This window comes from Falco biarmicus, chromosome 6 (genome assembly GCF_023638135.1).
Source record: "Falco biarmicus isolate bFalBia1 chromosome 6, bFalBia1.pri, whole genome shotgun sequence".
Taxonomy (NCBI): domain Eukaryota; kingdom Metazoa; phylum Chordata; class Aves; order Falconiformes; family Falconidae; genus Falco; species Falco biarmicus.
The window spans coordinates 4811944-4827716 of NC_079293.1; the positions used below are offsets into that span (position 1 = coordinate 4811944).

At 43.6% G+C, this 15773-nt stretch overlaps 1 protein-coding gene across 3 annotated transcripts in view; it reads left to right on the plus strand.

The window, feature by feature from the left end:
- UBE2J1 (ubiquitin conjugating enzyme E2 J1) overlaps nucleotides 1–15773 on the plus strand; it is a 38565-nt gene that overhangs the window by 113 nt on the left and 22679 nt on the right. Inside the window, exons 1-2 of one of the 3 annotated variants that reach the window (XM_056343621.1) lie at nucleotides 6002–6198; nucleotides 11023–11401. Coding sequence is in view for 1 of the 3 variants with exons in the window: in XM_056343619.1 (XP_056199594.1) it covers nucleotides 6168–6198 (31 nt within the window). In the remaining 2 variants the exon portion in view is untranslated. Of the gene's footprint in view, nucleotides 1–1558; nucleotides 1642–6001; nucleotides 6199–11022; nucleotides 11402–15773 lie in introns of those variants that run through there. The other 2 variants (XM_056343620.1, XM_056343619.1) reach the window with 2 other exon arrangements.

Consider the following 15773-nt stretch of genomic DNA (forward strand, 5'->3'; position numbering starts at 1 on the left):
ATTGGTTAATACAGGTAGCTATGACTAGTAGGCTACTAGACTTAGCGTTAACATGCTCACATCCCTCTGCAAGACACCAGATGAGTCTTGACTGGCCAGTGTCACCAAACTGCCATTTTCTTGACTCTGCTTTTTCCTTCCAGCATTTTACACCTTTGCACATTGGTCTGTTTCTCCTGGACCGCATCTCAACAACCCTCCCTCCATCTCTAGTTCTGCCTTATCTTGCCTGGCTCTGCTGTGCAGCCCTTCCTCATGGCGTAGCGATCCCTTGAGAGTGCCGAACCCAGGCTGCGGGGCTGGGCTGTGGAGCTCAAGCAGCTGAAACTGCAGAGGTGGTGACTTGCTGCCAGGCAGTGGAGGTTGGGTTAATACAGGTGGCTGGAGCCCAGAGAGCAGTGCAGTTTGCCAGAGGGTGGGTACAGTGGTCATCAGAGCCACTCTCTGGGCTCCCCTGACCTGTGATTAGGGGCTTAGTCCAGTTGCCCCCATGGGTCCCTCGTGTCGTTGAAGGTGCTCTAGGCACTCCACGTGCCCTTCACCTACTGCTTTGTTCGGAATGGCACCAGTATCCCGTATCATACCCTTCTGCTCTGTATGGGTATCTGGCGTACCTTAGGATACCTCATATGGCATCAGATGCTTATATGTGTGCAGTTGAGTCAAGCCCTAGTTTTCCACCAACCATCTGAGAAACTCCTGGGTGTCCCAGATATCTGCAGGAGGCTGGTGGAGACACCTGATAACTCAGTATGTCTTGATTAATGACACAGTAATCTGTAATCATCCTTACACGGATTGTAAAACACTTTTTGAGGAGCTTTAAACTAAAAGCCTGCTCATAAATCCTTTATTCCCATTGCTGAGTCAGTAGGAGCTGTATCAAGCAGGTACCCACAAGTTCACATTAAAGTTGTGAGTAATGTTTTCGGAATGGATGGGGTGGAAAGACTGCTTGATGGCAGTCCAACAGATGTAATCCTGACGGCATTCCCTCTAGCTGCTGTGTAATTGTGAAGACAGATGCTACCTTCCCAGAAGGAAGCTTATGGGAGTAAGTTAAAGTGAAGGGGCATGAGGAGCAACTCACATAAGGAAAAAGTGGCATGAAGAAAATCTGGGGCCTGAAGCTCTGGAGAGTGAGGATCATGAAAAACTGGCTGCATGAGTCAAAGTCTATGCCTGGTATTTTCTCCCAGAATAGTGGCACAGGAGCAAAATAATTTTTAATGAGGAGTTCACAGCTACTCGCCAACCATCTAGTGCTCTCTGCAGTTTGCATGGTAAAGAATATGCATCAGAGAAAGTTTCTGTCGTTATCTGTAGTTACTAACACAGAGTAACTAGATCAGGGAACCAGAGTCATGAACAGCAACTTTGATTTGTGCCTTTCTTTGCATGTTTCTTCTGAACTAGAAACCATCTGAACTATTACAACAATGAGGCCAGAAGGGTGTGAGTCAAGTGACTGGCATGACTCTTCCCATTCTTCAGGGGGGAAAAAAAAGGTGATAAATATGGGGTGATAAATAAGTGCCTTTATTTTGACTTCACACAGTGTGGACTACTGCAAGATGTTCCAGAAACTGCACTGATGTTCCAGATCAGGCACTTGCTTGCTTGGGCAGTTACACCAATCTGGTAACTTCTTTCATTCTCTCTTCTGTTTCTGAAATAATGCTAATTAAAAGTCAGCTGGCAAAGCCGCCTGTTTTGTGAGATGGTTGCTTTAGAACTAAGCTTGAAGAAAAGACAATAATCACTTTCCTGAGAAGCACCATGCATCTGTGCAATTGCTACAGGGCATTGGTTACACAATGCCGTGCTTGTTTTTATCGGTGAGGAGGAGGTGCACTTGTTGAATCCAGATTTACCAGGTCTGAATTCACATAAAGGATTTTAAAAGCTGAGACTGTATTAGTCACCAATGAGCGCAATAATGATTTCTCTTCCAAATGAGTCATATCTGTTCCCACTCATAATATAGGTATATTAATATTAGATTCTTTAATTCCATTAGAGTTTAATTCTGCAGTCAACTGTATTGACAGAATAGCATTATAAATGAAGCAAACTGCTCTACATTTTGTGAATTATGAAAGCAGGGTGTGGATGCTTTGTGCAAATAATTATTGTATTTTCGTAAGCTTGTGTGATCTCAAAACTCTAGAAGAAATAATTTGTAACTCAGTTGACGAGACAGCCTACAAAGCATACAAACCCCAATGAACTGACTTTAGGTGAGCACTTAACATACAGTATACACTGCTGAAACGTACCTTACCTCACACAATTATATGACCTGCACAGAGAAATGAACAATAGTTCAACGTCACATCACATAGCCTAAATCCCTGAGATCTGCAAGAATATGCACTGATACATCAGACCCAAGTACAAAACCCGAACGCCTGTGTCACACAGGTGTCCTGCTGCCCAGAGAAAGGGGAGGTTTCAGGAGTAACTCCCTCTTCGGGGGCTTCTGCTAGGGGCTTCTTGGTGTCCATCCCCCCAGCTCCGCATGCTGAACTCCATGATTCCCATTCCTACCTGCTGAGCTCTCCTCTCAGACTTTTAAAGTCAGTTCATCAAGAGTAGAGTCCTACTGTTAAAAATAAGAGGGTCTATCGAGTGAAATGTTTGTAATTCTTTCCAAGTGAGGGGAAATGCACTATACATTTGTATCAGTTATAGATATATCAGATGCAGCTGTACGTACACACATATGAAAATACCTAACTAGGATGGTCTTGAACAGAGATGACTTAGCCTAATCTCCATTTGCAACTAATGGAGAAATCCAGGAACTCTGAAAGCATGATTTGTTGGATCTACAGCTAACATCTATTTGAGGCAAGATGAACTCTGCTCCTGGTTTTCTCCATTAGCTATAAAGTGAGCCTCTGGTAATCAGCTCAGAAATATGTACCCCTAGTTTGCAATTGTCCAGTGGAATTCTGCCCATATGCTTACTCTGATTTGGCCTTTTTTGCCCAGTAGAAATGGCTGCAATTGAAGAATTATTCATTTTATCAAACCTTATGATTGTCATTAATTAAGATGTAATATTTTTTTGCAACAGAGGGGCCTATATGCTTCATCAGTTTGAAGCTAGGTGGCTGTATTGGAGCCTCTGTTTTCATAAAAAAATAAAAAATAAAATTCAGTATACCACAGCTTCACCAAACTATACAAACATGAGCAAAACCATCTTCCTGGAAACCAAAAATCAAATAAAAATAGTTAGAAATTATTGCAGATTTTTTTTTTTTGTCAAACTGAAGCCTTACTTCAATGTAAAACATTTACTAAAGCCACTCAATTTTTTAGTATTTTGAGCTGTCAAAACTGATTCTTGCTGTTCTACAACCAATTTGGTGAAGTTGCATGAAATCTTTCTGCAAGAATTCAGCATGGTATTAAATAAAATCTTTGTTGCAGCAGTGTTCAGGCAAACTTTCAGTTTCTATATGATTCAGCTGAGCATGTTTATTTTTTCAGCAAGTTAGATCATATGACAGGATACACAAGCTACCTGAAGTGCTGCCAGCATGTAGGATTTGAATGCAATTTTGCTACTATATTTGGCTGTTAATTGTAAAAAACTCACAAGTTCTAGCACAAAATGGCTTCTCTGTGCAAAAGTCTAAACAAAAGGCAGATGAAAACACAAATCCAAAGGGCATTTTTGATCAGAGGCAGGAAGAGGAGGGAGGCTGCTGGTGGGGACGTGTAACGCTGACTGTGCAAGATCGGTGCTGTCCCTGCTCCTTGTCTGCCCCAAGCAGCTGCTGCCATGAGGGGCTGGGAATTAATCCCCAGATTTCTCCTCATATGCTGACTACCTCACAGGAATCAGCAGTTTCATCTGGCAGCATTCACCTCCTGCAGCTCTGATTTTTAACTAATAATACATCTCAAAATGAAAGCGGTCTTGTATTGCTAGCTCTGCACAATTTCACGTGGCGATTGCCCCAGCACCCAGCCAGGCCACAACGTAGCTTGCTTAAATAGGGACAATGTATACATCCTATCAGTGAATTTCTGTTACTTAAAATTTAGGTCTATTCAGCTTATTTTCAATAGTGCTTAGCTGTCATGTAGTTACAGTGCCTGTGTATTTCTCTTTTTAGCTAAAAGCCCAAGTTGCATGTTAACAGCAGGTGCTTCCTCCTTGAACTATATAAAATGACCTTGTAAGTGTGGTCAGGGTCAAAAGCCAGAGCCCAGAAGGGAAAGCCAAACTCCGCATTACTCTTAAGTAGTTCATGATAACTATCACTTCTTGATTCATGCCATTATTCATATTATAATACCATTTAAAAAATTATCTTTGATCAAAATAGATCTCAGAACTTTTTACATGGAAATTCAGATTTTCAAATGCAAAATACTGCTGTCCTACGTTGGGGAAAGGCAAGGTGTAGTCACAGATGGTCCCAGAGGCCTTCTCCTACCACACAGCAAGATGGCTCTGGCAAATGAGGAAAGGTGGGACATACCTGCTAAGAACAACCAAAACAGTTTGTAAGCACGACAACCAGTGCCTGCAGCTCACCATCTCCAGCAGTCAGATCAGCCATTTTTAGCCAGAAATGCTGAGATGTCCTCAAGAGTTTCTGGCCATCAAATGTACCCTGGGGTGCTTTTGGTGTAAGAGGGAACCCCAAGGTCTGATGCTATCCCTTCCTTTCTGCTATATATAATTATCTGTACTTTACATTATTTGTAGTGCTTTGTCCTGTAAAAAGGAACATCACGTTGCCCCTTTGAAAATTCAGCTACTTGTTAGGGTGGAGTAAAGTTGCTTTATTGATTTATTGCTGTTTCCCCCGCATTACTGTGCAACAGAACAGGTAAGCGAAGAGTAACACCTTGTTTTGCAATTCTGAGAACATGAGGAGGTGAAAAACTCAAATGTTTTTGTTTACAACTGCACTCCATTGCTGTTCAAAGAAAAGACAACTAAGACATCAAAACATGAAAAAACTATTTTTGTAAAGATGATTTAAAAGAATGTTAGAGAAACATGGGTGAAATTAAGGACAAATCATGAACTAGAGCCATGAGTTTCAAGCTTATGCTATTGAAGACAAGCACATAAAAGCTGAGATGTTTCTGTTTTACAGCTTGTACTGAATTAAAGGGAAAGTGACTGCAGAGATTATAACCACTTTAATTTATGTATTTCCTTAAATATAAATTTTTAAAAGTGCTATCCCAAGTGTACTGTGGCTGTAACCAGGTGGGAGAGAAACCAAAGTTGTAGGTGCAAACAAATACTCCTCTGGCATTGCGGCATGGAGTGATTTCCTCATCAAGTCAAGCTCCTGCTAGTTAATTCTTGCCTAAATTAACGATCGATCGTTGGTGTCATGACACCATTTCAGTCTTTTGCGATCCTGAAAACCAACAAACAAGATGCTGCTAAGTCTTGAGAGGATGGTTAAGTCTTTCGGGGGGGGGGGGTTAGGGGGGTGTCGGTGGATCTGTGGGGTCCCGGAAGCCCCTTGTCTAAGCCCCCAGTTTACGAAACAATCGGCTCTTGCCAAGAGGTCTTGGGGCACCTCACCCCATGGCAGCTGCGGTTGGAGCCTGAGGGGAGAGGGGGCGCGGGGGCAGCGTCACGGCCGCAGCCACCACGGCAGAGCCGCGGCCTAAAGACTGCGGCATCGCCTCGCAGCCCCTGCGCCCGGAGCCGCCGCTCTGCTGCGGGGCCCGGCGTCAGCTATCGCTGCTGGAGACCAGCTGCTTCCCCCACGCTGCCACAGGGAAGGAAGGGCGGCCTGGGAATTCCCACTTGTGCAGCGCAGCCGTACGGACTGCCCGCCCGCCGGCCGGCCCTGCCGCGCCCCCGCCGCCCGCCCCGGCTGCGCGGCCTGCTCCCTGCTCCGGCGCTGCCCGGCTTGGGCGGGCCCTGCCGCCGGCCACCCCGCGGGGCCGGGCCGCGGGGCGGGGACGACGAGGCCCCGGGGGCGGTGCCGGCGCGGCAGGTGCCTCCCTCCGCGGTCACGGCGGGGCTGCTGCCGCCGCTGCCACGTCAGGGGAGTTTCCCGAGGCGAGGGGAGGCGGGCTGGGCTGGGCCCGGCCTTTCTCCTCCTCCGGCCCCGGCCCCCGCTGCCGGAGACGCTGCGGAGGGAGAGAGCGAGCGAGCGGTGCCGGCTGCCATGGAGGCCCGGTACAACCTCAAGAGCCCGGGTAGGTGGCGCGGTAGGCCCCGCTGGGCGCCAGGGAGGCGGTCGCCGGCCTCGCCTGCAGGCCGCGGCCGGGCGGGGGGCGGCTGGGCCGGGCGGGGGGGGCGGCTGGGCCGGGCGGGGGGGCGCGGCCGTGCCTCAGGCTGCCCAGGCCGCCGCTTGCCAAGGTGGGCGGGCGGCTGTGCCCGCCCCGGGGCCGCCGCGGTTCGCGGAGGGTTCGGGGGCCGGTGCCGGCTGTCGCCTCCCGGGGTGCGGCGGGACAGGTGCAGCGGCCGGGCCGAGGCCGCGGAGGGGAGGCGGGATGGCGGCCCGGGGCCGCGGCGACGCCCACGGGTGCGGGTCGGCTGCGCGCCGGGGCCGGGGCGGAGGCGGGCCGGGTCCCCGCTGCCCGCAGCGCGGTGGCGTTGAGGACTCCCTCGGAGCTGAAGTCGGTTCGCAACGCTGGGAATGCCCCGGCTGCCCGGGGGGGTGTGTGTGTGTGCCCATGCTTTTTTGCTGGTTCGTCGAAGCGTACCTTTTTCTCCAGGTGGCTGAGCCCTGTTCCCCTGGGTATCGCCTCCTTTCCAAGTAGGTGCGTGTGAGGGGACAACCATAGCTTAGTTTGGGTGGCCTAAAAGTTTGTTTTATAGAAGTGTTACCGTATGCGCTGTATTTACATGTGTTCGTGGGATTCTGTGTTAAAATTCATGCCTTTTACCTCCTAGACTTTCTTGTAAATCTTTGTGAGAGAGGTGCCTCGAGATGTTGGAGATATCTCGAGAAGCAGCGCTGGAAGGGAAGGTCTTGCTTCCTAGGAAGGGAAACTGGAGACAGGTGGGGACCTTCCTGTCCGGCTGTGCTGGAGCAGCGGCCCCTCGCTGGCTGAGCTGGGCTTCACCTGGGAGCTGCGCGTGCAGCTGGAGGCCTGCCGCTGCTGCTGAGCCAAAAACCTCTTCCCCAAGTTGCAAGGGCCAGTTGGGTTTGTGTGTTGGTTGCTATTCTGCCCCAGCTTTCCTCTAATCAGGTTTTGGGAAATAGGTATTGTTAGCTTCCTATTATTATGATGAATAGTGGCTTTATTCTTTAATCATACTGTCCTATTACCAGCCTGGGAGGTGGGGAGAAACTGAGTGTTATGATGACTTGTACCTTACAAATGTAAATGACAGGTTTATTTGCAAAACATGCCTCATGTGGATGATGAATCTATTGCTAAATTATATCCCTCGCCCTCACACCAAAGTCGCATAACTGAAACATAAGAAGGATCACAAAGCAAATGAAGTACTTGTTATAGTTTGAAGTATCAGGAAGGAGGACCTTTTTTTTTTTTTTTTTCTGAGATATGCCAGATGTGTTACGTATGTGAATTTACAAAGTCACACAAATGTGCTCACTAGTTATGGTTTGCCACGTCATTGGAAATAGTGGTGGTGTGCTTTATGACAGCCTCCTGGGATCTGGGTGTGGAGGGCAAATACTTGTGGCTTAATTAGAAATGTTCTTCCCCTCTGTTGTTACTAGTCCCCCTTGTTTTCAAGAGAAAACAAGTTCCTTTACAGGAGCTGATTTTTAGTACCTGTGCTGTTCCATAGTAAAATGAACCTTACTTGGCAAAGATGAACAGTTCATACAGTGGGTCAATATTGCTTTCCCAAATTAAACTTGCTCTATAGCATATTAATGTAATAAATTATTTCTTTCCATATGGATGCTGAAAGTCTATAAATGATTTAAATCACTTTAAAAATCTCTGTAAGATGATTTAAACCACTCATTTCAATAGCCGCTTAATATATGTGACATCTCTGTTTAAAAAAGATGGATGAAAAGCTATTGAATAAATAAAAAAAAAATACTGTTTCTTCAGCAGTTGTTGTCCATTAGATTTAGTTGGCTGTAATTGTGTATAGCCGTTATCTTTAGTCTGGCACTTCTCTTGCTAATCGGGTAGATAAGCATATGTGATTATTTAATATTTTTGTGTAAGTTTTACAATTCCTATCTTGTTACAGTTGCATGTGCAGTTTAACGATGGTACCTTACACTTGCCATTCAGCTGATGGCTTAAGATGGACATGTAGAGCGTTCTCATATTGCAGTGGTTTTAATTGACGTGAATGCACTGAACGACATAAAATCAAATCCATCATGTTTCCTGTTTCAGATGGTTTATCATCTGTGGACTGAAGTGTTTATTTTGGTGACTGAGCCCTCTAAGGCTTTAGAACCAGTAGATGTCCTTGTGCCTGTTCTTGTTGCTCTGACTTGAATAGAGGAAGAACCAAGCTGCTAACCTTTAAGGCCGGGTCAGCTTTAGGGATTTGGAATGTGCTATCTTGAGAGAGTGAAAAAAGTAATCGTTTTGTGCCTGCGGAAGAGGCTTCTCCTGTTGAAGTCTCCTGGCAGCACCTCAAATACTGTGTTCAGTTTTGGGCCCCTTGCTGTAAGAAAGATGCTGAGGTGCTGGAGCGTGTCCAGAGCAGGGCAGCGGAGCTGGGGAAGGGTCTGGAGCACAAGTCTGATGAGCAGCAGCTGAGGGAACTGGGGCTGTTTAGCCTGGAGGGAAGGAGGCTGAGGGGAGACCTTATCGCTCTCTACAGCTGCCTGAAAGGAGGCTGTAGGCAGGTGGGGTCGGTCTCTTCTCCCAGATAACAAATGATAGGACAAGAGGAAATGGCCTCAAGTTGTGCTAGGAGAGTTTTAGATAGGATATTATGGAAAATGTCTTCACTGAAAGGATGTTGAAACATTGGAACAGGCTGCCCGGGGAAGTGGTGGAATCGCCATCCTTGGAAGTGTTTAAAAAAATGCATAGATGTGGTTAGGGCCATGGTTTAGTGGTGGCCTTGGCAGTGTTAGGTTAGCAATTGGACTTGATGATCTTAAAGGTCTTTTCCAACTTAATTCTATGTTTCTATCAAATCTGGTTTTGGACTTGAGCAAACTCTTGATTGCAGATGGTGACATCTGTCTTCTCAGTAGTTTTAAAGAAGGTAAATACTGCTTACAGTTTTAGTGTAAGTTATTTTAATGATTATAGTAGGCTTTATCTGAAATATTGTAGAGGAAAACACATTTGAAGTAGGAAAATTTTGTTCAAGAAACCTGTGCTTTGATCTTCCTTTTAAGCCTTTTAATTAATTCTGCTGTAGAGGTAGGACAGGAACCGAAGTTCTTCTATGGTTATACATGGCTACATGGAATCATCCTTCTGTGAGTAGGTGTGCTAGGCCAGATTAATGAATGAGGATTGATTAGGCTCTTAGTGCCTTTCTTTTTGTGTGCTTTAAAATAGACTGCATGAAGAGCTATATTGCTACACAACTTTGTGCTGCTGCTAATTGTTCCTAGTCAATATATTAATCTTCTTCCTTTTCCCAGTTTCTCTAGCTAATGTTAATTCATCCCAACGTCGCTGAAAGATGGTAACTCCCCTCCACGTGAAACAAGTAGTATGCAGGGGAATAGTGTCTCTGTTGATGAGAAGCAGTGCAGCTGGTGCTTTGGCAGGTCTCTGTTTACCACAGGTACACCAAGGTCTGGACTTGGTGAGGGTGGTGTGCTGAGCTGCTGCTGGCTCCTGTCAGTTACCCTCTATAAGGGCACAGAGGTATGGAGGCGTTCACCTGAAGCTGTCTCCTCACGCCATCTTTGAACATTATTTCTTTTCCTTTCTCAAAAGACCATTAATTTTGGAAGGGAAGAAATTTCACGCTCCACACTTCAGGCTTCTTTGTATTACTTCAATAAAGCAAAGCCTTTTAAGATGTTGCTTCACATTTTATGTCTATTTTTGGCACCTGTAAAAGGGCAAGCTATTTTCTGTCTTAGGATTTCAAAATGGATTAGTCACTGTATATCAGCCTGCTACCATATGGCTGATAAACCTCTCCCATCAATATTAAAGCTCAGCTGACTAAAGCACAGATTTCATCCTCTTCATGCTGCGGGAACATCCCTATTTTCTGAAATTTATAACACAGCTACTTGGAATAATCTCTTTACTTTTTTTCCAAGAGCTGTGACCCTTAGCCCGCTGCAAGATCAGACACCAGATCTTGCAGTCACTGTTTTTGTAGTGACGGTCTCCCTCTTTCGTGTAGGATGTTACCAGTCTTCTGAGCAGGTATTTAGCACAGACACACTTGAAGAATTGTGAACGGCTACTTACAGTGACTTGCATATGGCCCACAAACAATAGTACTCGTTTTGGGCAGCTTTTTGTTTGTTTTCAGCAGGCCGCCTCATCTAGAATTGGCTAGTGAGGGCCCTGGATGACTGGGGAGAGCAGGCGGAGGGAGGCATGGTGCGTGTCCTGCATTTGCTGCCCAGAGACAGGGCTTTTGGATCTTGGACGCACAAGGAACATAACGTGCTGAGATAGTGATCTTCTTAGCTGTCATCTTCAACACATTTACTGCTTTTCCTACAAACTATACTTTTTTCTCCACTTTTTACAAGTAAGAAGTGTTCCTTGTCAACAAACACGCATCAGTTCTTTGTTAATTAAAACCAGTTAGTAGAAAATGGCCAGTAGGTATTGTGCTGCTGAGTACCTTCCATGTATGAAATAAAGATAGAATGTTTTAAAACTAAAAAGTTGAATGGATGTTAACGGATTTATTAAGGCTGAAGACAGTGTTTGATCTTAGTACATTCAACAAGGACCTTAATTTGATAAGTTTTATCTCCCTTTGTGTTGACTGAACAGTTGTCTTGAATTATACTTTCGGGAAGAGTACTGTACTTCCTGCTGCTCTGAGGGAAATGAGGACTAAAGGTCTGTCCTTTCTGAGGGTGAACGGAAAGAGAGACTAGACTAATTAAAAGTATTCTTTTTTTACAGTTGTCAATACTTTATGTGAGCATAAGAGGCTTGTGGGTCTTGCAAAAGGATATATGTGAGGCTGTGAAGATGTAAAGCAGCTATTCAGGAGGCTTGTGGGTCATGGAAAAGGATGTATCTGGGACCCTGAAGATGGAAAGCAGCTGGCCTGTCTCTTGATAAGTGGTGTTTCCATTTGTTTTGTACCAGAAGTCAAAGGAACTGCCAAACCAAATTCTAAAAGAAAAGCAGTGTGGGAACATATGGCTGCCCCAGACAGTTGTTACATTTCTGCAATGGCACATTTCAGTTTTGTAAGAACAATTGTTTTGTCTTGTTACTTGAGATCTGCATAAAATTGGAACTTGACTAGTGAAGAACATCACCGAGGCAGTGAATGGTGAGCAACCTCGTTATCTTCATTTGCTTTTACTTAGACAAAGAAATGTGATTCTATAGTATGGAGAAACAGTGTTCCACAGATGATGATGTTTAGAATAATGTTGAAACTACAGTAGATTTTGGTGGAGACAACTTTAAAATGGTGGTGCTGTTCACCTGAGTTTGAAGTTTTGACGACTCTTCATTATGCCCGTTCCTCTAGCTCTGGAGGTGTAGGTTTGATAAGGTGGTTTTGTAGTTTTTTCACTTCCATACTTCCATACTTCCACTGGTAGTATGGAAGGAATCGTCAGTGTTATGGTTGCTTCCACTGCTGGTTTTCTAGTTCTAAAAATCAAAGTCTTTGCATGGTGTGTTGCTGGTATGCCTGTTTGTACATACTTCTGTTGCTGAGTTGTCAGAGCTAAGGTTTGTGTAGTCCACTTCCCATCATAGACAGAGGCAGTAGGGAACACTTTGGAAAAGAGCTTTAAAGAAGCAGGGTATGTAGTATGTTCTCCTCATTAGTGCTTTAAGGGCTTGCCCAACTGGAAGTCTCATCTGTCTTCCAGGGATTTTATTCTGTGTGGATGCAACTGAGATGTGTGTCCTTTTTTTTTTTTTTTTAAATGAAGAAAGATCAGGTATCTCTGTCCTAATAAAACTTAAATGTGATCTTGATTAAAAATTAAGTGACTGTAAACTGCTACGCAAATTTTTCTGACATAGTCACATTTTTGTGAAATTACATACAAAAATATATACAGGAACTGAAAAGTCTGTTTAAAGACAGAAGTGGACTCACAAGGGTTAAGAAGGGGGGGGCAAAACCAATAAAGTCTTGGCATGGTACAGGAGATAAGCATTAGTAATGTGGAGGGCACTTGAAAGTGGTAATGTGGGTTTATTTCTAAAGTAGATACTATTTGACACGCTGTTCTGCAAAAGGATTGTAATTTATATTTCAGGGCACTTTTGTGTCAAGCCCGCTTTCCCTCCCCTGTTATTGCTTTTAATTCTCTAATGGTCATATAATCATTCACAGGTTCTAAGCTGTCCAGGAAAAACACATCCACAATGGAGTAGGTGACACACAATTACCCAGTGACACTGTGCAGGTTGCTGTGAGCCTGTTAGAGTCTCTGTATGTTTAGATTTAATAAACCATTCTCTAGAGTACAACACTAATTAAAAAAATACCATTCTCCATATCAAAGAGCTGTAGTAAAAGTATTTCATAAGTCTCCAGTCTGCTATGACTTTTTGTTTTAAATGTTTTCTTGCATGCTTTAGTGACCACATTTAACATGATTTTTTTTTTACTTAAAATGTCAAAGCTCATTGAGTGTTGTCATTTTACAAGAAGTCTTACTTTACACGTAAATGTAATCCTGACTTTTTTTTTAATTGCATGATCCTGTCTTTGTGCAGTTGAACTACTGACTGACTGTGATTCACTGTTTTTTTCTTTCCCTTATGTGAAATTTAAAAGTAAATGGAATTTTCTTTCAAATACAAATACAGGCAGTTTGAGTGAATGGATACCTGGGTGCTTTGGGCTGCAGTGAGGCCTGGTGGTGGTGGCTCAGCAGGTGACACTGTGCACTTGGTGGTTATGCCAGCCATGGGTCAGGCACTCTTGGCTCAGTGGTCAGGTATTAAGTGGAGGGGCAAAAACCAAAGCCAGCTTGATTTAATAAAAGTTTCCCAAAATGTCATCCATGACATATGCATCATCTAATTGAAGGGCCTTGATGCTTGTCTAAAATTGATTATGTGATTTCAATTTTTTAATTTTTCTAGTATTAGTGTCTAATATTTTTCCTAGTTGTAGATAGCATCATTAGCGGACAAACATGTAACAAAGATGTCTTGTATTTTGCTAATAGCTGAAGTGGGTTGAGTAGTTATAAACCCCTTCATCCCAGAGAAACTTTAGAAGAGTTTTACTAATCCATTGGAAAAACTGGATTCAATAAATAAATTGCATCCTTACTTATGCTGCCTTGGTCAGCAGAGCCATGGGAAAAAAGTATTACTTTTTCTGTATTTCTTCTGAGTGGACCTCTTAATCTTACTTAAAATGAAGGGGAAAAAAAATAGAAGCCATTAAAAAAACCCCAAAAGCAGCAAGCATTTGCTAAAGCAGTAAAAACTATCAGGTTGTTTTATTCCTTTTTTTTTCCAGATCAGGTAAGTCAACTTGAAAAATTAGGGATCTCTAGCTTTATACCAGCTGTTTTGGGTTCCTTTGGTTGTTTGTGAGTTGTTTGGTTGTGGTTTTTTTTAATGTGCTTTCTTTTTCTCAAACAGAAGAACTGAAATTTGGTAGAATGAAATGGTTGCTATCCATTTGAGGAAGATACTGTCATGCACATCCCGTATCACTTAAATATGAATTTGTTTCACTGGTGATGCCGCAATCATCTTTACGTGCAGAAAATGCTGTCTCTTCATGTGAGAAAGTACAAGGGGCTGAGCCTTGCTGACTGTGACCTCGCCCTCCCCGTGCTTCCAAATGTGATTTTGATTACAATGTCACCCACCTCACCACTACTGCTGGTCTCCCCTGGGTCTGTTTCTCCTGTTGAGCTTTTGTACCCGAGTACCATTGCATTTTGTAGATAAGTTGCAGCAGATCTTTAGGAGGCTTGTAATGGTTTCTGGGGTTTGGGGTTTTGAGTGTTGGAGAGAGCTGGAACTTGTATCAGATTTTCAGAACTTCCAGTGAGCAAAAGTACACAACTTCATTATGCTGGAATAAATCCTGTTGCAATGTTGTGTGTTATGTTAACGTTAATGTAGCCTTGATCAGCTCATTTGATTGCAACATTTACTGTTCACTGATAATGTAAAAATGAACTGAAGTTATTCCTTATTAAATTCAGAAGACTACTAACAGAGCTCTGTAAGGCTAAATACAATTGCTTTATTTTAAGACTATGATTTGCTTTTTTTTTTAAACAAAGGTGTAATATTTTAGTAAGAGAACACCACCGATGTTCAAATCTCGTCTCTTTAAGCAGTAATATTGACATTTATGAAGACTGATCACTTGTATTTTCTGTGTACAGAAGGATTTTCCAGTCACCAGGTGCAGACTAGTCTAGTTGGGTGTGATAGCAGGAGTACTGGAATGTGACTTCAAGGTGTATCCAAGACAAGCAGTTGGGTTGAACAGAAAGTTCAGGATAGCTTAACATAAATGTTAATAAAAGTAGGATTTGACCAGGATGGTTTTTGACAGAAGTGAATCTACAAATCTTATATGCATAGATTATACAAATTTTGCTTATTGTGTTATTCCGCTGCTGCTCAATTCTAAAGCAAGCTTTCAATTTGATTCTCAGGTTTTTAACATCTGTGGTTTTGCTTTTCAGAAAAATTCTATGAGTTTGGTGCAATACAGGAGGCAATTGTCAGGCAGAGCCTCTGGCCCATAGCACCCTCTCTTTCCTTTCCTCCCCAGAGCAGTGGAGAGCTCCTGCGCCTCCTGCCAGGGTGGGAACTCTCCTTTGCTCTCTAGAGTTAGTCCAGAAACTTAATTTCCTCAGTATTTAATTTCAGTGAACATTATGATAAATTGTTGCAGAGTATACCTGTGAAAGCATTGTTATTTTTCATGCTGACAGTCATGCCATGTTAAAAAATACCTTCATTATTTTGTATCTAAAACTTGTCTTCAACAAACTGAATGTGTCTTTTTTTTGTTGTTGTTTTCTTTTTTTTTTTTTTTTGGTTGAATTTGTGGTACATTTTGACTTTATTGACAGTTTGCAATTCTTTATTTTGAATGGCCCCAACTGTTCTCATTTTTCAAAAGCGCCATAGCCAGACATTTACTCAGATGACTCAGTTTGATTTTAAGTGGGTTGAAATACTATATTTTGCATCAAAACTCTTTGTAATGAAGTTTGGATAAGAATGTCCTGTACTTGTTGCAGGCAGACTGTGAATTACGTTTGTTTCTTTTGTCGTGTTTTGTAGTAGCCAAAGGAGTGGCTGTTTTTGTGAATACTGCAGCTGTGCTTAAAGAAGAAACAGTTTCATGTTTTTGCCGCTGGATCACACATTCTCAGAACGAACCTTTATCAGTCCAGGCTGTTCTTTGTGGTCTGTCAGTTGGCATTTTTCAGCAATGTGGAAATAGAAGCACAGAATGGTTTGGGTTGGTGTCGTGGTTTAACCCTGGCCAGCAACTAAGCCCCACACAGCCGCGCGCTCACTCCCTTCCCTGCCACGTCAGGATGGGGGAGAGAATCGGAAAAGTGAGAAAACTCATGGGTTGAGATAAAGGCAGTTTAATAGGTAGGCCAGAAGCTGTGCACACAAGCAAAGCAAAACAAGGAATACATTGACCACTTCCCCTCGGCAGGCAGGTGTTCAGCCAT